At 48.1% G+C, this 22058-nt stretch overlaps 2 protein-coding genes across 2 annotated transcripts; one reads left to right on the top strand and one right to left on the bottom strand.

The window, feature by feature from the left end:
• Window positions 1–8296: 8296 nt before the first annotated feature.
• Window positions 8297–9788, bottom strand: LOC136517263 (transcription factor RAX1-like). The gene is made up of 3 exons (XM_066510802.1): window positions 9494–9788; window positions 9240–9369; window positions 8297–9147 (listed from the first exon to the last, which is right to left on the bottom strand). Exons 1-3 carry the CDS (start codon window positions 9627–9629, stop codon window positions 8622–8624), a joined length of 792 nt encoding a protein of 263 aa, XP_066366899.1. The 5' UTR covers window positions 9630–9788; the 3' UTR covers window positions 8297–8621.
• Window positions 9789–10843: 1055 nt separating this feature from the next.
• Window positions 10844–15316, top strand: LOC136517068 (ATP synthase subunit beta, mitochondrial). The gene is made up of 9 exons (XM_066510582.1): window positions 10844–11409; window positions 12991–13066; window positions 13151–13239; window positions 13361–13478; window positions 13566–13669; window positions 13752–13910; window positions 14045–14269; window positions 14347–14658; window positions 14906–15316. Exons 1-9 carry the CDS (start codon window positions 10945–10947, stop codon window positions 15017–15019), a joined length of 1662 nt encoding a protein of 553 aa, XP_066366679.1. The 5' UTR covers window positions 10844–10944; the 3' UTR covers window positions 15020–15316.
• The last annotated feature ends 6742 nt before the right edge of the window (window positions 15317–22058 follow it).

Raw genomic sequence — 22058 nt, 5'->3', positions numbered from 1 at the left:
TAATGCTTTTGTTGGAGATGATCATTAGCTGGTACTGTATTTGAACTCCGTGTGAGTGTGTGTGGTTTTGAACAAATGGCTTTCGCTACTTTTATTTGAACTCAGTTTGTAATAACTATGTTTAAACTCTAATGTACTAGTGGTGCGAACTTTTATGTAATATGTGATGGTGACCGCTAAACTTATTACGATCTTGGCTGGTATGTGAGTTGGTTTGAAATCCTTCGTGATTTCACGGACTATCGGGTTCTACGGGCTTAAGTTTGCTGAATCATCTGCTCTAGCAGGTGATTTTCTTACTTAATTTCGTATAATTAATCGGTTCTGTTACAGCTAATAATATGCCTGAGCATACCGACCGAGAGCAAAAGAGCTGAAAAGATGCTTGAGCCCGCCGATGAGGGTAGCTAATAAGCTAACACCCGAACCAAAAAGCAAAATGGCTAATAGTATGCCTGAGCATTCTGGCCGAGAGCAAAAGAGCTCAAAAGATGCTTGAGCCCGCCGATGAGGGTAGCTAATAAGCTAACACCCGCTAGTCCTAAGACTTTCTAGTACCAACAAGATCAAGAAAGGTTGTCAACACAACAATCTACATATATCGAGTTGTTTACATGGCGTAGATGAAAGCTAGACAAGCACTCGACAAAACAAGAAAGTTTGTCAAGACAACAATCTACACATACCGAGTTGTTCACCCGGCACAGACGAAAGCTAGACAAACGACTACCTAGAAAAATGCTGATCACTTGGACAACTCATTCAAAGAATAAACAAGGCGTCCAGACAAAGAAGACGTCAACAAAAATCTTCATTCCAAAAGAAGTATAATATCCCATTACAAAGGTTGGAGTACAAAGGTCAATTACATCAAGCATCATCATCAGAAGAAGAAATATCAATATTAAGATTATCTACAATCTTCCTGGCTAAATCTTTGACCTCAGGCTCCACCTTTTCAACAGCATCAATATACTCTTAACTCTCAGCCTCACCTGCAATCTTGGACAAAAGGCACCTTCGGAGCAAGAACCCTGACCTAGGCAAGAATATTCCTGGTGCATAGTTAGGCGCACCTCTTCACGAACTCCTAGAAACATGTTAGGATTTGGGGAATAAACCGAGCCCAAGATTAACCATCATCTGTTGGAGTCCAGAGAAGATCAGCTACTAATCGAAATGATTTCCACGAAGCATTCCAATTCTTAGTAGCCGTCGCCAACTTGCTAGTCAAGTCTTCAACAGTTTTCTAGACCTACACAAGATCCCTGTCAGCTCCACGCCTAATCAACTTGGCAAGCGCGAGTTATTCAAGGCAAAAGCAGGGCAGTAAAGAAAAAGAGGAAGAAAGGCCTATAAATAGATTTTTACAGCAATAGAAACGCGGCCCACTAGGCCCGTTTAAACACGGCATGAGAACGCAATGGTTCATTTCTCACCATGACTGACGCAGCTGAGATGACGGATGGCACAATTCTACACAACGGTACAGTTCAACGGGCAGATTTCAGACTTATCCATCTAGCACCATGGCGGAGTTATCATATTGCTACAAAAAAACTCATCAACCATGAAGCAACAAAGGGTTACCTCACAAGGAACAAAAGAACCCGGTTCTTATAGAAAGAACTTGGAGATCTCATACACAACTACATCTAACAACAGCAGACTACCAGAGAATATGCTAAGACCCAGAATCCAAGTTCTTTCTAAATAAAAAGAACCCGGATAGATGCTCGGGGGCTGCAGCAGGAGAGGTTTTCAGTTCTTTGAACAACTTAGATTCAAGACCCTCCAGCTTTTTGTTCTAAATAGCAAGAGGCTCGGGGGCTAGACTCAGTGAGTGCACTTTTTCTTCCAAAAAGCGCATATCACTCAGAAGACTTTTTTAGAACAGGAATTTGTAAACAACATAAAGATTTAGGACCCTCCAACTTTTTGTTCCAAATAGCAAGAGGCTCGGGGGCTACACTCAGTGAGTGCACTTTTTCTTTAAAAAACGCACGTCACATAAAAGACTTCTTCAAGGCAGACCACTTCAAGACCTTACGATAAAAAGAACCTGGACTGAGCCATATCTGAGTTCTTTTTGACCTTCAACGAAGAAAGAGATCAAGACAAGATCCTCTAGCTCCTTGTTCCAAAGAGCAAGAGGCTCGGGGGCTACACCCAGATGGATGAACTTTTTTCAAAAAAAAACACACCACTCGAAGATCCAAAGAAGCGCTACATGGTTTCACTCCAGAAAGCACTCGGATGACCCTTGTTCCTACTTGACAAGAGGAACAAGACAAGGCTTCTAGATTTCAACCATGAAGTGCTCAGGGGCTTGTCGATGTGGGACCCATAGGATACCCCATAAGGAAGAGAGAAGATCTAGTCTAACTAGGATTCTTTCCATGTAATCCTAGTAGTAATACTACCCTGTAATCCTACTAGAACCCTACATTATAAACCATCTAGGACTCTAATCTCTTGACTATATAAAGGAGGGCAGGGCTCCTTAGATCGGGGAGTTAGAGGAGAGAGTTCAGAGAACAATTGTACGATACTTTACATTCAATCCAACGCAAAGGCTAAGGCTAACTGGACGTAGGGCTATTACTCGATTAGAGATCGAGGACCTGAACCAAGATAAATCGACTGTCTCTTACGTTAACCGTCGAGTTCTGCATATGTTGAAGTCCGAACATACTGCCCCGGATACCCCCGTGGCAGGCTATCAGTGGTCAAACATTGACACTTGTCTGATTTTGTGACGTCGAAGTCATAGCTCTCCTCGATTCCTCTTCCCCAGGGATTGGGTACCATCACTGTCTTCTTACCCCAATTTCATTCAGCTACAGCAACCTCTTCTTCTTCTTCTTCATAGCCGTCATCAATTGAGTATGGATCATAAGCTTCGGCTACTGTAGTGCTCTTCTAGAATCGGGTATCTCTGCGCATACTCTGGAATTGGCTATTGAGCGCTGCTACCCGTTGAGCCAATTGTCCCAAGTTATCAAATTCTTGTCCTAGCAGTTTTTCTTTTCACATTGGTAGCATTCCTTGAATAGCTAAAGCAGCTACCTGATCATCGGCCAAGCTCAATGAGAAGCACAAGTTCCAAGTCTCTTGGAATCTCTAAAGAAACTCGGTGTCTGATTCATTAGTCCTCTGTCTCATGGTTGTTATATCAGTAATCTTCTTTTCTCCAGTTCCAGTGTAAAAATATGTATGAAACTTCTTCTTTAGGTCAGCCCAATTGGCAATGGAGTTGACTGGCAATGACGAAAACCAAGTGAAGGCTGGCCCTAACAGGGATAAAGAGAAGAAACGAACTCGATGGGCATCCTCAACTGATGCTTCTCTCAATTGTGTGAGATACCGACTCATATGTTCTATCGTGCTCGTACTATCTTGACCAGTGAACTTGGCGAACTCTGGGAGCCTGTAATTTGTAGGAAGAGCGACCAAATCATACCATTCTAGATATGGGCGTTTGTATGAAAAGGTCAGCCCTTTTGGCTTCAGACCGAACTGATTCTTCATCATCTCGGTCACCTTGAGCAGCAACTCGTCAGCTTACGGATTTGGATTTCTCGGTACTTGCTGACTCATCTGTGGATTGAAATTTTGTGTGCCTTGATATCCTGGATTTGACATCATATGGAGGGTGTTATAATCCGTGCCATAGTGATAGCCTTGTGGAATCTCAATCTGTTGGGTCCTTTGCTGGCTTGCTGCTTGAAGTCTCTGATTATAGACATAAGGATCTATATCTCTATAGATCCTTTGAATTGATGGTGCTATTTTTTTAGCCGATGATGGTATATGGCCTGATGTGCCAAAATTGATCATCTGGTTCTAACTTTGCCCCATCGGCTGTTGCACATGCTGTATTGACGGTCTAGGATTATACTATATTGGATTCGTGGTAGTACCCAGAGTTAGTTCAGACGAACCTTGAAGTGCTTGAACGTCACTATTACCAGCTGGTGCTGCTTTTTTATGGGGAGAATTCCTTATTTGACACTGGGAAAATGAGTCGTTCCTTTCTTGGCCCTGAAATTTTCTTCGTTCCCTATTTGACACTCACTTCAACTTTCGTTCCTAATTTGACACTGCCGTCAAATCCGTTAGCTAACGGTGTTAACTGGCCGTTAAAAAGACGTTTTTGCCCCTAGAAAAAAAAGCGGCGAAGCAAATTTGAGAGGAAAAAAAATTTGCGCCTGCCTCTGATGCATGCGCCCAGCTACAAAAAAAAGGCGCAGATTTTTTTTTCCTCTCAAATTTGCTTCGCCGCTTTTTTTTCTAGGGGCAAAAACGTCTTTTTAACGGCCAGTTAACACCGTTAGCTAACGGATTTGACGGCAGTGTCAAATTAGGAACGAAAGTTGAAGTGAGTGTCAAATAGGGAACGAAGAAAATTTCAGGGCCAAAAAAGGAACGACTCATTTTCCCAGTGTCAAATAAGGAATTCTCTCTTTTTTATGGCTGGTACCGACATTATTAGTCCCTTGAGTCAACGAATCTGGAATGTTGTAACAAGTCGATCCAACCTGACCAACTGGAATTCCATGAATTGACTCTTTCATGGCATTGTGAAATGCGTCAACGAAAGCTTCATTGCGGCTTGATATGGCATCACGAACAGATTTGTCTATGGCTTCTATAAAGGAACGCCTCTCTTCAGCTTCGACTGCATCTGTCTGCCCGTGTAGTAGAACTCTTGGTAGTGAAAATTTCTGAATAATTGTGCTGTCACGTGTTTTGGTGTAGGACAACAAACACTTCTTCTGAAATTCTTCTGTAGCTTTGCTAATAGTATCCTTATCTTCATCAGGTAGGTCTTCATAATGTACCATAAGGATGTTGTCGTTGTTGTGAACCACCATGACGATTGTGATGTTCCACCGGGCGTGCCAGAAACGTGTGTTGACACAGAATTTTCGTCTTCGTACCGAGGACACATGCAGCAAGCCGAAAGGGTCCGCTCGATGGAGCAGATCCGCCTAGCTTCAGCGCAAGAGTGGTTGATCCTGCGCAATCCTCCCGAGACGTGCTAGTCAATTTGACCCTATAATTGATAATGAGAGAAAACTCATCAGTAATTAAGGGCGGAACGTGCCGGTGTTACCAGCAGTCCTGAATGTGCGGCTCTGAGAGCCGATATGATAGGAGATCGACTAAATAGTCGATTCCAGCATATTCATAGGAATAAATCGATTAAAGCTCATGGGGTTGTATAAGAAGAATCGGTTATCATTCAGGATAAATATTATTTAAGTAAATATTAATCAATGGCAATAAGATATCAATGATGATCGGTTTATACTGAGCCAATGATTACAAGTAACCGAACTCTTTTTTATATAAAGAAACAATTCAACACCACTTAATCATTTAATAAAGATAAATCTAATAAACATGTTAGATCTCATCTATTGCCATAACCAGTGGGGCATAAGGCAGAATCATGTAGGCCGTAGAAACAACAATAGACTCGACGATCCTAACTCATTACTAATATCAGTGGGGCATGAGGCAGAATCATGCAGGCCATAATACAATAATAAGATCATGGGGCTAACATATCTTTCAACTTATCTCTACTTCAATGATTTCGTAATGTGAACTGTTCGTGAAAGCGCTCGATATCAGCTAAACAGTCGATTCAGGCATAGCGCACAGTTAAGGTCCTGCCTTCTCAGGAACGGATCTACCAACTAACGATTCCCACTCTATGGTGCTAACACTGGGGTGAGAGGTAGAATCCCACAGGCCGTGATAATGGGCCATGAAACGGTTCTCGCTAACCAATAGATCTACTCAAGATCGAACATGCCTTAACCGCACGCTATGCACGATTAAGATTGATATAAAACAGCCGATAAGACATAACTCATCGTTTAAGGTGTAGATTAGATCAATTTTAGATTAACAAACGATGAGTTAAATAAGATATAAGGTCGATCCAGATCAATCTCAATCGGACATAGTGATATTACTGTAATTAGATAAACGATAAGAGCAATAAGCAATATCGGTAACTTAATGAATCTACCGAAGACTGCCATCCTAAGGTAGAGCCGATAACTTGACCTTGATCTAGCTCAAGCAGTAGGGTGTGAGGCAGAATCACACAGGCATACTTGAACTAGGCAAGAGTCGATAACTAGCCTATACCAAAGTCGCAGTGGGGGTCGACCGGATCGATGCAGCCATACGAACAGAGGTATAAACCATGACGGTACTTACAGACAAGCAGTGGAGGTCGATCGGATCGATGCAGCCGTACTCGCTGAAGAACTCGCTGAGATCTACTCTACTCTTACTCCTAAGGGGTGGCCAGAGCCGAAAAAAGTAATTTACTTGTATTTGATTGATTGTGTCATTTACAATAGCCGGGGTTTGATATTTATACCTGGAGTCTAAACATGAATCCTACTCGAGCACGATTTGTTATAATCTTTGGCATAAAATAAAAACATTCCTAATTTAAGATAACTTAGACTCTAATCTTTCCCTTTTGTAGAGTCCAGCATGTCTCGTCCCAGCGCTGATCATAGCCTCTGTCGTTATCTGTTGGCGCTATCTGAAAAAAGCTGATTCTAGTGCTGCATCCGAATCAGCTGGTTTCGATCTGCACGCAATTGATCTCTTGCTGATAGGATTTTGGGAGCTCTCGAGCTTCTGAGACCCTTCTTCCAAATTCTGGTGTAAACATCACCACTACAGCAAACTTTAAAAAAAATGAACAGCACAGTGAATTGTACATGTAAGCTTCGCATATCACAATACGTCAATAGGCCTGTTCGCTGGTTGATTTCTTAGCTGATAAGCCCGGCTGATACTAGTTTATTGTGAGGAAAAAAAATATTATACCGTGACTGATAAGTCATCAACGAGCGAATAGGCTGAATGACAATTTTTTTTTTTTTTTTTTTGGTAGGGAAGGCCACAGCTGCTCAATTGTCCTCGGATCGACAGCGAAGAAGCTTCGCGGAAACTGATGATGCTAGGCTGCTAGCTCGCGCTTGCCGCGGTCAACTAGGCCGGGGCCCTCATTTCCGTCGTCCTCGTGAAGCCATATCTCCCGGCCAGTCAGAGACGGACGACGATTAGACATGCCTAAGTGCAATTAATGACCCCATATAAAATGACATAGCCCCATGACCATGTGCTCCGAGGACGAGATTGATCATTGACAGGATCAACTGGTTACTGGTGGTCCCGGGGCAATGCAATGCGAAGGTGATTTTTTTTCTATTTTTGCAGGCCCTTGGAAGGGGAAAAGATGGGAATTTTCGTAACGTGTTACACAGGGACAGGGTCGTATGGAGATTGGAGAATCTTGCAAAGGCTCCTTGCGTCCACACCACACGCTTCCCTCCTCCATTGGTGGCCCGATCTTGTCCTTCTTCTTGTGAACTGGTCAGCACTGTGGCGCGCGCATGCGATGCAGACAGCATGTATGCCGGCCGCTCATGAAGTGGCCCGTGAAGGCGTAAACCATGCATGCACATGCGTTCACTGCGGTGCCAGTGGCCCAGTGCCCCCTGCTAGTCCTACGTGGCACACAGCCTCCCTTGCACTGTCGCACACGCCTCGTCCGTTGGCACAACTGAGCAGCGCTGCGTGCACCGTGTGTTCTGCACTCAGCGGAGCAGCATGCACGCAGTGCAGCTGCAGCATTGTACGGCCATGCGTCGTCACCGCAGCACTGCTGACTGGCGAGTGAGACCGGCCGGGACAGGACAGGACACGCGCAAGAGCTGCGACTTTGACGGAGTACGCAGAGGCATCGTTTTCACGGGCTTCTACTTGTCCATGGCATCGACGCGGTGCATACATATACGGACAAGCGTAATGATGTTGTTTTTAATAAAATAAAATCTAACTCTATTATGCAGGTCATTTTCAGGGGAGCGTACTGGTTACGCTTCTGGGCCCAGCTGCAGCGTGAAGAGCAAGCTAAGGACGCGCTCTCGACAATAAGCAAGAAATTAGAAGTTATTGCTCTAGAGATATCCAATAACGGATGGAAACAATTTTATTGTTTAAGTTAGCGTCTTGGTCATGTTATAAGACCTTGGCTTTCTTTTTGGTTTTATCATTTTCTGTAATTTTGGGCTGTGTACATCTACGGATGTAGAGGCCGGATGTTTATCCATTATCTAAAAAAAAATATACGGACAAGCGTATCCATTAGTAGGTGACTGGCTGAGGTTTTCAGAGTAGTAGACTGGAGCAAGCGTACCAATCGTACCACTGTAGTAAGTAATTTACATGTATGCAATAATACACAGCAAAATACCAGCTACATCGTCGTCTTATATGTCCACGCCAAGGAAAGGGAGAAAAAAAAGAGAGCAAGAACAGGCAAGGGAACAAGGGGGAGAAGAGCAAGAACAACTATTCTAGTTTGCAGTCGTCGTCGTCGACTCGTCGTCCATGAATGATGAATCAATGGAGCACGCAAGCGTACCAAATTGATGTTTCCGCGCAACAATCCCGTGAGCTCTACGGTGTCTTCGCCCCGGCTCGATCTCGGCGTCACGTTCCTATGTCAGGGTGTTGCAGAGACCCGGCGGCTTGCAGTTGCCGTCGGGGGCGACGGCAGCGGTGGCGCCCCATATCTAGGCCATGTTGGGGAAGTAGCACGCCGAGAGCTGCTCCAGGGCCCTGTCTTGCAGCAGCCCGCCGAAGAAGTCGCCGTACGGGAACAGCTGCTCGCCGCCGCCACCGCCGAGCTCGGGCAGGGGCAGGAACACGTCCCCGCCGTCCAGCGCCGCCGCCGCGAGCGTCGACCAGGCGCCGTCCAGCTGCGCGGCGACTGCCTGCGGCACGGGCGCGAGCTCCGTCCGCGGCGCGTCGAAGCCTATGAGCCCGCCGGGGTGCTGCGGCTGCGGCTGCGGCTCCGTGTACGCGGCGCCGAAGCGCACGTCGCCGCTGGAGCTGGTGACGGACGAGGAGGCGGGCGAGAGCGCCGGCGGCGTCGGAGTCGGCGTGGCGGGCGCCGCGAAGGCTCCTGCTCCGCTGCTACTACTATCGCTGCTGGCGGCCGCCGCCATGGCCATGGCCTTCTTCTTGAGCTTGGTGTTCCAGTAGTTCTTGACGTCGTTGTCGGTCCGGCCGGGGAGCTTGGACGCGATGATCGACCACCTGGCGTGCATGCATAGCTCGATCGGTCAGTCCAGCGCGCGCGCAGACGGAAAATCGATCGACCACCTGGGAGTCAGTGCGATGCCACCCACCTGCTTCCGATGGAGCTGTAGAGTAACCAGATGATCCGGTCCTCCTCCTCGGTGTAGCCCCCGTGCTTGATGTCCGGCCGCAGGTAGTTGAGCCACCGCAGCCGGCAGCTCTTGCCGCACCGGTTCAGCCCTGTGGACAAAGCAAGCACAAGGGGAAACTCATAAATAAATACCGTGTAATGCTAGCCTGATTGGCTAAATCCTGAACAACCTGACGACGATGATGGATCAGGCTGGAGTGTACTGGCTCCTACCTGCTTTCTGCGGCAGGGCGATCCAGTTGCAGCCGATGCCGTTGCGCTGGACGTAGCTCCGCAGCTGCTCGTCCTCCTCGGGCGACCAGGGCCCCCGCTTCACGCTCGCCTTGTCGCAGCACGGCGCGCGCCCCATGTCCGCCGCGCGCGGCGCACGGCGGCTACGTGCACAAGCTTCAGCTGATCAGCCGAGTCAGCTCTGCACTGGGGTCTCTGACAGTCTCGCTCTGACCAGTGGTAGGCGTACGGGGGCGCACAGACGCAGAGCGCAAGTACGAGACGGGCAGCGAGTGATGCGCTGCTCGGCTACGGATTTTATAGCGAGGGCTGGGCTGTGGTAACGGGGAAGTCAGGTCTGCGGCTCTGCGAGAGCGCGGGGCCCGCGGGTACGGCCCAGCACCAGCAGCCGCCCTGAGCTCGTCCCGTTGCGCTCCGTGGCCGTACGGCACGATGGCTTCCGTTCTCCGATGTCACCTAGAGTGGGAGTTGGTTCTTTTTTTACCAACAAAACGAGAGGAATCCTCGACCGGCCGGCGATTTCAATCGTCGAAGGCTTTTTTAACCGTGGGGCTTGGGGGCAAGGGCAACCGTGGTCAGTCACTTTGTTTCTGCTGCTAATTATCGTTGCCCTTTCTGGGGTGCTACTAAAGTATGTGCATGTGGTAACTCTTCCGGCTTTTGATTCCGCGGCGCGTGCTTCCAAACGCTAGCCGAAGAACAATTTGATGAGAAGATGAATTCGCAGGATCGGAGTTCTCTTTCTCGGTCGAGATTTCAGCTAAAGCCGTTGCCGATACTACATGGCGCCAGAGAGGCAAAGGCAAGGCGAGCGTTGTTCTAGCTGGGCTCGCGTGATGCTGTATCACCACGGACCATCGCAAACGGCCTTACTTACATCCAGTTGACGGGCTGTCCGGCCCAATGCACGTGTAAATAAGAGCCGCTTCAGAACTTCGACAAACTGACATAAACCATGGAAGAACCTGTGAAAACATTGCTATCGAGGATTACGTGAAACATCACGCATTGACTAGAAAATATGCCACTTCGGTGGACAAAAAGTTGCAAGGACTAATTGTGATTAAGAACTCATAGTTGTTTGTTGTTATGCCAGCACAGCAAAAAAATACACAGAATATATTCCAGCTGCTGCAAAACCAAGCAACAAATTCATCCTCGAAAAGCCCAACCCGCGCTCTCACTCTCTCACTGGACCGGGCCCATGCACCAGAGCTCCCCGCAAGCGATGCGACCAAAGGCGCTGGCTGCTCCCCCACGCTTCGCGGTTCCCGGTAGACGAGGTCCACTCGCCGATCCGTCTCCGAGATCTCCACCCACTTATTCCCCCCCACCGCGGCCAGGCCTCAGTCCTCTCTCTCTCCCCCCCTCTCGCGGAGCCGCCGCAACCCAGGGAGAACCCCGGAAAGTCTAACCCTAGATCCGGACGGGCCATGGCGTCTCGCCGGGTCGCCTCCTCGCTCCTCCGCTCCGTCTCCCGCCTCCGGGCCGCCTCGCCTGCGGCGCCGCGCTCGCGCGCGCCGCCGCACCGCCCGTCCCCGGCCGGGTACCTCTTGAACCGCGCCGCCGCCTACGCGTCCTCCGCCGCGGCCCAGGCGGCGCCCTCCACCCCGCCGCCGGCTACCGGGAAGACCGGGGGCGGCAAGATCACCGACGAGTTCACCGGCGCCGGCGCCATCGGCCAGGTGTGCCAGGTGATCGGCGCCGTCGTCGACGTGCGCTTCGATGAGGGCCTCCCGCCCATCCTCACGGCGCTCGAGGTGCTCGACAACAACATCCGCCTCGTGCTCGAGGTGGCGCAGCACCTTGGCGAGAAAATGGTGCGCACCATCGCTATGGACGGCACGGAGGGGCTTGTCCGCGGCCAGCGCGTCCTCAACACCGGCTCCCCCATCACCGTAAGGACGCCCTCCCATTTCTTCCTTGGTTATGGTTGTGCTTTCCATTTCGTCATGGTACGGATCGATCTGATGAAATGTAGATCTAATAGTGTTAGATTTGATCTGGGCATGCAGATCTGCGTGGCCAGGGATTAAATTTTAGATCTTCTGCTGTAGTCTGAACACTGATAGATTAGCTGTGGCAGCATCAGGTTTGATGGTATCATTATGTTTTGTTGTTATGACACCCTTTTTGTTCATAGATATTCAAATACCGTTGTTGCATGCCTGTTTTTGGCGCCATTGGCAACTGCAATGTTAAGTTGGCAGTGTTGTTTGCATCAATACTCGCGGTGTTTATGATTTCAGGACCTCACATTCAAAGTTCAAGAAGGCGCTAGGCGCTTTCTAGGCGCTGACCCTTAGCCTAGGCGTTCCAAGGCGTTTTTCTAGGCGTTTTGTATATATACTAATATACATATATTTATATTCTAAAAGAAAAAAATAAACAGCTGAATAGTGGGCTTAGATAGAAGGGGGAATTCCTTGTGAGCCATTAAAAAAGATCGCAATCCCCTGTGAGCCACTGGAAAAGTTCAGCGGACTTCAGCGCCACTGCTCCAACTTTTTTTTGCCCTCCATGCCACTGCCGTCAGATTGGGCTCTAACGGTGTCAAACTGCAGGTGTGAAAAGTCGAAAATACCCTTAAGTCTGAATATGTCATTAATTTTTTTTAGCATCTTAACGACTTCAAATTAAAAAACTGAAAACTAGAAAGTTGTAGATCTCGTCGAGATCTATAATTTTCATATAAAAATTATCTTCTTTTAATACCGTAGAAAAGATACGATTTTTCTAAGATATATTAATCATATCAAATCATATCTTTTTTGCGGAATTAAATGAAGATAATTTTTATATGAAAATTATAGATCTCGACGAGATCTACAACTTTCTAGTTTTGAGTTTTTTCATTTGAAGTCGTTAAGATGCTAAAAAAATTAATGACATATTTAGATTTAAGGGTATTTTCGACTTTTCACACCTGTAGTTTGACACCGTTAGAGCCCAATCTGATGGCAGTGGCATGGAGGGCAAAAAAAAGTTGGAGCAGTGGCGCTGAAGTCCGCTGAACTTTTCCAGTGGCTCACAGGGGATTGCGATCTTTTTTAATGGCTCACAAGGAATTCCCCCTAGATAGAAAGGCTGGCTTAGAGAGATAGAAAGGCCCAAGAGGCAACAGTCCAGCCCACTATTCCATCCTTATCCCACTCCAGGTCTCCAACCTTATCCATCGAGTACTCGTCTCCCGCACGACGCCGCATCTCGGACTCCCACATCCTCTCGACGCCGCATCAGCCGCCACCGAATATTCTTCCTCTCCTCTCCGGCATCTCTCTGCTCTAGGGCGCGCCTGCCGCTCGCAGCTCCTCCTCCCCCACCGGCGACCTAGCGCTGCCTTGCGCCTGGATGTCCGCCTACCCCCATAGGCCAGGCGGGAACCCATCGACTAGCGACTAGTCGCCTTTTTGAACTTTGCTCACATTTATACCACTGTCAACTATGTTTTCTGACTTCAAAACGATTCCTGTCTGTAGGTGCCTGTTGGCAGGGCTACCCTTGGACGCATCATAAATGTTATCGGTGAGCCAATTGATGAGAGGGGTGACATAAGTAAGTGTCTGGACTTATGATATATTTTGCTTGAAGGTGTATGTGTAAGAACTTTTGATAACCTTCTACCTTTGTATATTTCAGCGACTAACCACTTCCTCCCTATTCATCGTGAAGCCCCTGCTTTCGTCGAGCAGGCCACTGAGCAGCAAATTCTTGTTACTGGAATCAAGGTAGGCGTGTTCAGTTCTCGTGCTAGAATTCGTTTTGGAGTCCTCTAATTTAGTAGCACCTATGCTGCCATTGCCTGAATGATGATTATACATTATAGTGTAATGTTTCTTTGACATACAGGTCGTGGATCTTCTTGCACCCTACCAAAGGGGTGGAAAGATTGGTCTCTTCGGTGGTGCAGGAGTGGGTAAAACTGTGCTCATTATGGAGCTGATCAACAATGTTGCTAAGGCCCATGGTTGGTACTGTACCTAGTTTCATTGTCAATTTGGCTCAGTTTCTTGTTGGATTTGCTGATTGTGATAGCTGCTTTGTTTCTATTTAGGTGGTTTCTCTGTGTTTGCTGGTGTTGGAGAACGTACCCGTGAAGGTAATGACCTGTACAGGGAAATGATTGAAAGTGGTGTCATTAAGCTAGGTGACAAGCAGGTAATTCTTGTGATGCCATAATTTCATTGTGAACTTAGCATATCAGGGCTAGACCTTTCTCATATATTGCTTTTTGTGGTAGAGTGAAAGCAAGTGTGCTCTTGTCTACGGGCAGATGAACGAGCCTCCGGGTGCTCGTGCTCGTGTTGGGTTGACTGGTTTGACTGTTGCTGAACATTTCCGTGATGCTGAAGGACAAGATGTGCTTCTGTTTATTGACAACATTTTCCGTTTCACTCAGGTAATTTCCGCAGGGCATTTCTTTTTCCTGAAAATGATATACAGCTTTTGGAGCGATTGTCTTTCTAGTTCCCTGTTTGAATATTGTGTTCATGTTAAAAAATCTGGTGTTAATTGTTGCGCTCTTGATATCAGGCAAACTCTGAGGTGTCTGCTCTTCTCGGACGTATCCCATCTGCTGTGGGATACCAGCCAACCCTTGCCACTGATCTTGGCGGACTGCAAGAGCGTATCACGACAACAAAGAAGGGTTCTATTACGTCTGTCCAGGCTATCTATGTGCCTGCTGATGACTTGACGGATCCCGCTCCCGCCACTACGTTTGCCCATCTTGATGCTACAACTGTGTTGTCACGACAGGTTTGTCCATTTGGTTTATTTGACTGGTGCATTAGGTACATGATGTGCTCATTGTGACTTGGGTGCTTCCTGTGCAGATCTCTGAGCTTGGTATTTATCCTGCTGTCGATCCACTGGATTCCACATCAAGAATGCTTTCTCCCCACGTGCTGGGTGAGGATCACTACAACACTGCTCGTGGTGTTCAGAAGGTTCTTCAGAACTACAAAAATCTTCAGGATATTATTGCTATCTTGGGTATGGACGAGCTCAGTGAGGATGACAAGTTGACAGTCGCTCGTGCAAGAAAGATTCAGCGTTTCCTGAGCCAGCCTTTCCATGTCGCTGAAGTTTTCACGGGTGCTCCAGGGAAGTATGTGGAACTGAAGGAAAGCGTGAAGAGTTTCCAGGTACAGTTTAACCTTTTTTTTGGCCCAGATGAATTCCTCACTATGCTTTCTCATAATGCTTCGATATGACGACACTTGGTGCCTGCTGAGCTGTGCCATATTTTTTTGAGGCCTCATATTTAGTTTTATCAGACAACTCTTACATTCTATACATGTTGCAGGATGATGTTTCTATATCTCCAGTTATTGTTAAGTAATGCAAGACTTGTTCACAATGTGCTTTTCTATGGAATCTTCTATTGTGCAGGGTGTTTTGGATGGGAAGTATGATGACCTCTCCGAGCAGTCATTCTACATGGTTGGAGGCATTGAGGAAGTCATTGCTAAGGCTGAGAAAATTGCCAAGGAGTCTGCTTCATAAGAAGGCTTCTTGCTTGTCCAATCCTGTACAAGTTCCATTTTTGGATTTTAAGCGTTTATTTGTGCTTTTCGCAGTTAGGCAGGACGAGCTGGAGAGCCATCTCCTGCTGAGAGATGCTTGTTTTTCTCTTTTTTGTTCCTCCATCTTACACCCAAATAAGCAACTGCAGTGACATTGATTTTGGCTGCACCAAAGTTACATGACTGAAGAAACTTGTGGCCTGTGTAATGCGGATCCATCAGACCATTAAGTTACGGCTTCTGGTTGGTAAAATTTGTTGCCCCCCAGGTTCGGTTCCGTATTGTGGAGGTATCTTGTTCTGGACTGGCTCATCGGTAGTTTCCGTGGCATTCCATCTTGTAGTGTTGCAAGTTTTATGATTGTGCAACTTCTGGCCGGAGTCTGTTTAATGTTTATCCACTTTGGTTGTAGATGGCTTAAATGAAAATGCTGCCCTTCAGATTCACTTTGAATCACGTAGCTGTAATGTATTTCATTAGTAATCATTTAAATCTAGAAAATCACTTTCCACTGGTTATAGTCATTAATAAAATGAATGTCGTGAGGATTGAATATAACTGCAGATGTGATTGATCCACACATACTGCGGTGTCTTGAATAAGGATATAGAGCAAGGAAAACAAGATAATCTTTCCGAGAGTAGCGCGTTTGGATTCTATAGCTGTTATCATGAGTTCGGTTCGCTGGTATGTAATGCAAAAAAGAAGTCTTTCTGATTATTATATTAAACATTAAGATTCTGCATATTTACATGTTCAAATCTATGAGGCCATGAAGCATTCTTTGTTGCTGTTGCTTTTGATTGATTATTACATGATCCATTTCTTGTTAGGTGCTTTCCAATATGGTTATGTTGTTGCAATATCTCTTGTAGCAGTATGATGTGTATTACGGTTAATCGATTAACAGATCCGATTTAACCGAAATCAGTTTTACAAGCTCTTTTGTATTGCAACCTAATGAATAAAAGCACCGCATAAATGTCGGTGCAAATAATTTCTGGACTTCGAAACCTGAATAAACGGCGGAGGTATTAGTTTGGAAATGGTGCAGGTCGTGCTGGTTACCAGAGAGCTGCGCGGTGCAGGAGTAGATATGCAGGCATTGCTCTCTGATTTCTCGTTCACCGCATTTGATCTAGCGTTGGAGCATTATTAGAGCAGAATTTGCAAGTGCTAAGATGCACCGTACCGTTTCCTATCAGATGTTGGTGTTTGTAGCCTTGATGGCCGGACCTGCGGCCCTTTGTTTTTTCGGCCCAAAGTCGGCATTTGAATATGCTCGATGTAAACTATTAACTGACCAAGGTTAGTAGTTTCTTTTACAACAAACTGGATTAACACTTCTCCAAAATCAAAATTCTTGATAACAGATTCGGTTTCACCGAGTTAAGCGAATATCCAGGCTATAGACGACCAAACGTGCTCGTAGGCCCGTTACTAGAACACAATGAAGCCTCTAAAATATGGTTTCACCGGCTTAGTTGCTTTTCTGATAGAAAAATGGTAACATCGGCGTGCTACATGAGTCGTAAATAATAAGAATCTGAGTTGCTTTCACGGGTGCTATGCTAGGAGCCGAAGACATATCAAACAAAGCCCTGTCAAAAGGCCTTGGCTTCAAGAAAGGACAGTCTTTAGAAAAAAAGAAAGCCTCGGAAATCAGCAGTCTAGATATGTTTTTGACATACTCCTAGGACCCAAAAGAGACGGAGGTACCTCGGAAAGATGCAAAGCCTCCACTCAGATTATAGGAGGGAGCACCATTTGAAAAAACGCCTATTGCCCACCCTACGGCCTATGTGCATGGACGGCGAAGACGAGAAGAAGACATCTAGGATACTTGGAGCAACAACTAACTTCTTGGATGCCAATGTCGTGGTGACAACTTCTCCTCTGACTCCAACAAAAAAAAACTTTCAGAAATGCTTAATTCCGAGTATGCAAGAATTGATTCTCGGCGTGCATGTAGAAAAAGACAAAGCAAACCTCGAGGGAAAAAATGATGAACTCACCTGCTGTCACCTCTGGAGTTGATGAGGTTCATTAGCGTTAGGTTTCCAGGGTTAGGGTTTAGAGTTTTTCTAGGGAGAGACGGGGAGGGTTCCATGGCTTCCAAGCTTAGAAGGAGGTCATTGGACGAGCCATAGGGTGTGTTTGGTACCCTTCCCAGCTCAGCCAGGCCAGCTCCAGGCAGCCAGCTGCATTTGCCCAGGCCAGATGCATGCAACAAGGGTTGTTTGGTTGCATGCATCTGTGGAATCAGGCTGGGCTGAGACAGTGTTGGGTTGCATGCATGTGTTTGCAGATTTAAAAAGCCCATGCATGGATCATTGTTTGGTTGACAGCATACAACAAGTTGTAGTCACCTCTTGCATGTAGTGGTAACATTACCACCCACTAGTTGACATCAGATATTACATCAATTTTCAAATGAAAAACCTACTAGCAAGACAATAACTACTGCTATTACAAGTATAAATGAACTGTGGCACAAGCAAAAGTTGCCATTTCCATCATTTTCTAGTAGAGGTGCACTGATGTAACACCCCGGTGTTATGATCCTTTTTAGCGCCGCGATTTAGGCCTAAGTAAAACTTTCGAACGAGTTTCTCGAATTTTCGATTCACAACATATACGGGGAACGATAAGCGAAGCTTGCGTAAATTAGTAAACCGCGTAAAAGTTAAAACGGATGAACGTGCTCCAATGCAAAGTGCTGTTACGACCATTTATATATAAGAGTGCCTGAGTCAGAAGCACGTGGTCCTATTCTCGAGTCAACTCGTATCAATTTCATCGCGCTGTTCTTGTTTTAATGAAAAATTGGGCCAGGACATCCTGCTGCACCGTATTTATGAAGTAGGTGCCGGTGCTGTTGCTGTTTCATCCCACTGTTCCTCCCTGGCTTGTCTTTCTTTCAATCATGTCAGTCTCTCCGTGTTTCCGTCCTTTTCGTCGCCGAGACAGTGTTAGTGGGGGAGGCGCTGCTGTCGTTCTTTTTCCCCATCACCAGCATGCCCCAGCTGAGCTAAGCTCAGCTAATCCTGCTTGCCAACGCTCTACACTAGCTTTCAGTGGCTTACATATCGGGTCACTGCAGGGCACAGGCTGGGGGCACCCTTGTGGCGTCCTGTCCTATGTCATGTGCTAGCGTGCTGTGCTGTGGATATTTCCAAATCCACTCCACTGCGCTGCCTTTTCCATTTCTCCTGCGCGCGTGGGTTCGCCCTGTCTTTTCGCTGCCTCCGCCTACCTCTCGGTCTTGTCTGTCCCTCTTGGGCCACTGCCTGCAGAAATCACCGACGCCTCAGCTCCGCTCTTCTTTCCTCACTCTTCTACCGCTGCCTCCTTCCTTTTCTCTTTGCTGCCCGCAGCAGTCCTAGCTCCCCGTCGGCACTCCCCGCGCTGACAGGGGCGGATCCAGCGGTGGGGCGGGGGGGCTCAAGCCCCCCCCTACCTAAACCGAATCAGTGTAAATTACTATAGAGTCCCTATAAATTTTTAGGCAAAGTTCTATAGTATAGGAGGGGCTGAGACTTAAGATCGAGCAGCAGTGTTGTTCAGTCCCCCCTAAAATATTTCCTGGATCCGCCGCTGCGCGCTGAGCCTGCTGCTCAGCAGCGCCATTTTCTCCCTCTACTTGCCCGTGCGCGGCACCTCTCCTCCTCTCCGCGGCGAAATCTGGGCGCAGGCCGCGAGCGCTGTCCCTCCGTGCTTCGCGCGCCCCTCGGTCCCGCGCCGCCTGCTGCTCTCCCTCTCCCTTCCCCACAGCGCCCGAGCCGCCGCGCGCTGGCCTCCCCGCGGTCCCACGTGGCACCAGCTGCTCCACGCGCAGCACGTCCGTGCCAGGCGCGGCCGCGTCCCCGCTGCTTGTGCCAGCAGCGCCATCTCTCCCACGCTGCCCCACCATTCAAGCTCCGCAGCACCTTGCATCCACCGCACGCCCAGACCAGCGCCCTCCTCGCTTCTCCTACCGCGTGTGGCTCCGCACTGCCTCACCTCGCGCGCCGAGCCGCAACGCTCCGCTCGGCACCCCGTTGTCCACGCCCCCGTGGCCGTCCATCTTCCCGGCCAGGTATGGCACGCCGCCACCTTGCTCTCGGCTCCCCGTGCTGCCGCCCCGCGCGCATGCCATGGCCTTGCGCTAGTCCCCATCTCCGTCACCTTTGCCGCAGCGCCTCCGTCATCGGCGTTGCCTCCGTCTTCGCATACGCGCGCTCTGCGCTCCGGCGCAGCCGGCCGTACTTCACCGCTCGCTACTCCAAAGCGCCGCCGTTGAGCCGTTTCTCCCCCTGCCATCCTTCGCGAGCAGGCGCACCGCCCTCACTTCCCCACTCCTCGTCAGCGCTGGGCACCCGACCGGACCACGCCACCACCGAGCCCACGCAGCCGCTGCGCTCAGCTCTGCGCTGGTTCGCGCCTTCCCCGTGCCACTCCTGGTGCACCGCGTGCGTGCTAGCCACGGCGCTGCCCTTTCGCAGCGCCCAGCCATGGCTGCGCCGGCCCGCCCGAAGCCGTGGAGTCGTCCTGCCAGCGTGCGGCTCTGCCTCATTTCATCTTCCACCCCGTGCGCCGGCGTCCCGCCATCATCCGAGTCGGTGGAGCTCCCCGCTGCGGCACAGCCGCCCTGCCAGCCGCCAATCCGTGCGTCGTGCCTGCGCGGCTCCTTGCTCCACTTTTGGCTCGCCCTCTCTGCAGCGCCCGCCGGGAGCCACGCTGTGCCGGTGGTTGGATTTTGGGCCGGCCGCATCCGTCCCGGCGCTCCTCTGCTCCCTGCGTTTCGCTTCTGGATTTTGGAAGGAAGGTGAGGAAGGGGTATTAATCCAAGCAAAAACGTTATACGGGGTTTTTACTGCAATAATACCTGGCACATTGAACAGTACTCTGGACCTAGGACTGATTAGTGAAAAGCGTAGGGGCCATTTCACGTATCTGCCGCGCCTGTGGGCTTGACCGGCTGGGCCAGCCTACCGCCCCACGCCTGGGCCATTGCGCGCCTTGCTGGGCTACCTGCCGCGTTGGGCCACCGCCTGCCTCGTTGGGCTGGCTGGCCGCCTGCGTGCTGGGCTGTCCACGCCTAGGCTACCCTGACCGATTAGGCCGCACGCCAGGTGCCGCGTGCCTTGCTGGGCCACCGCGCGCCCATCCGCTGGTCTCGCCTGGGCTGCTGATCGCACCCCTCCGCCTACGGGCCAGGTCGACTCGCTGGTCGTTGGGCCAGATGTGTGGCCGCTGGCCCTTTAGTTTTATAAAGCGATTGCTAATTGAGTCTCGGGAATAAAATTGTAACATCAATATAAAATGACATAGGAATCCATGAATAGCGAAACCAGTTTTGTTAGTCCCCTAAAATCATGCTCTACATGTTAGTATATTTTGTTCACAAAGTTTGGCAATATTTTTGGGAGCTATATAATTATTTTAAAAGGCTGAATATTGTTAAAAGATGAACTTGTAGGAATTTTCCGGATAAATCGGTAATAGTGTTGACTCTAAAAATTTGACAGTAAACTACTAATATTATTACATACTCACTGTAAAATTTGTAGCTCGATAAGAGTTAGTTTGCTAGGTAGATAATGATGCTCTATTTTGAATAACGATTAAATCGATACAATGAAATGTAGAAATGCCGTTGGTTTATATAACTACAATAATTGTTGGGAAATAACGCCTTATCCGACAACGTGTATATGTAGCCTAAGTACGGTCATCGTTAGAATTAGCCCATTAACTTGAGGGACGTAAAGCGTATTTATACGAGTCACGATTGTAGTCAATTAATTATATCTTTGCATGGCATTACATTGCATATCATAATAGGGACGTCGGTGGATCACGGAGTCATCGGGAGTTGCTGGAGGAATGGTGCTTTTGGAGATCATGTCGCCATGATGGAAAGCTAACTTCTGATTATATTTTTCCCAGGCAAGCCCCGGAGCATAACCCCTACTTTTCTGCAGTTTAAATTATATTTGTGCATTAAGTTTTAAGGAGTTGAATGAAACCGACTTGCATATATATCTTTATCCTATGAGTCTTACTAGTATGACATGATCGTGTAGAATGCTATGCTACAGGAATCCGGTAGAAGTCGAGTGATTGCTTGTCACTCGCGAGAGATAGGAAATATATTATTGGATTACTATCACTCAGAAAATATAAAAATGGTGGAAAGGAAATGGTGACCGGGCAGGGATATGGTTTGGGTATTAGTGAGTGTAAGGAGTTGTGTCGCCGTGGATACGGGGCATAGCTTGGTTACACTATTTTTCCCTGTCTGGTCGGTTAAAGACCGATCGTTGCATATGACTCTAGGCAGGTCACAGACTTTTTATCCCGAGCACATACTTGTGTATGGGCGCTTGGAAGGCTTGTTGCTCTCTTGTCGTGGATCCGGCTCTTTTCGGACCGACTGTTAAGGTTTGTTTTTGGTGGAGGAGGTCCTTGCACCGTACTGAGTCCGGGACTCAGGGGCGGGGGCTTGGAGTCCTAGTTTGGACGGGGACCTGGACACCCGGGACAGGAGAGTGATGGGTTGGTCCTGCTTGTGCCTAGGGTACGAGTGGAGCGTGTGTTTTCAGGGTACCCAGCTGGGGGCATTAATTCGCGAATCGCTAGGCTATCCGGTACGGCTTGTCTACGGTTTAGCATCGTAGTAAGAACTGAAAGATGAAAGATGGACAAAGGAAATCTGATTGCTTACCACCTGCTTGAAAGTAGCACAGGTGCTTACATAGAATGGTTAGTTAATGAACCAATGCGGCTATTAATAAAAATCGAATATAAGGACGCACGTTTAGTAATGCTTCCTGCAAATGCAATGAACCTACAAGCCAAATAGCTTTGCATATCCTTGGAGTCTTTTCTTTTCTCCTATCGGGTAAGTCTTGCTAAGTACAATTGAGTACTCAGGGTTTTATTCCCCCTGTTGCAGGTGACAGGTGGATGCTAAAGCTGACTCTTGTGTGTGGATTCCTCCTGGTGGGCTTAGAGAGGATTTCCTTTACGCTACG

This window comes from Miscanthus floridulus, chromosome 17, assembly GCF_019320115.1.
Source record: "Miscanthus floridulus cultivar M001 chromosome 17, ASM1932011v1, whole genome shotgun sequence".
In the NCBI taxonomy this organism is placed as follows: domain Eukaryota; kingdom Viridiplantae; phylum Streptophyta; class Magnoliopsida; order Poales; family Poaceae; genus Miscanthus; species Miscanthus floridulus.
The sequence above is the reverse complement of the archived record's forward strand: the minus strand, read 5'-3'. Positions and strand labels throughout refer to the sequence as shown.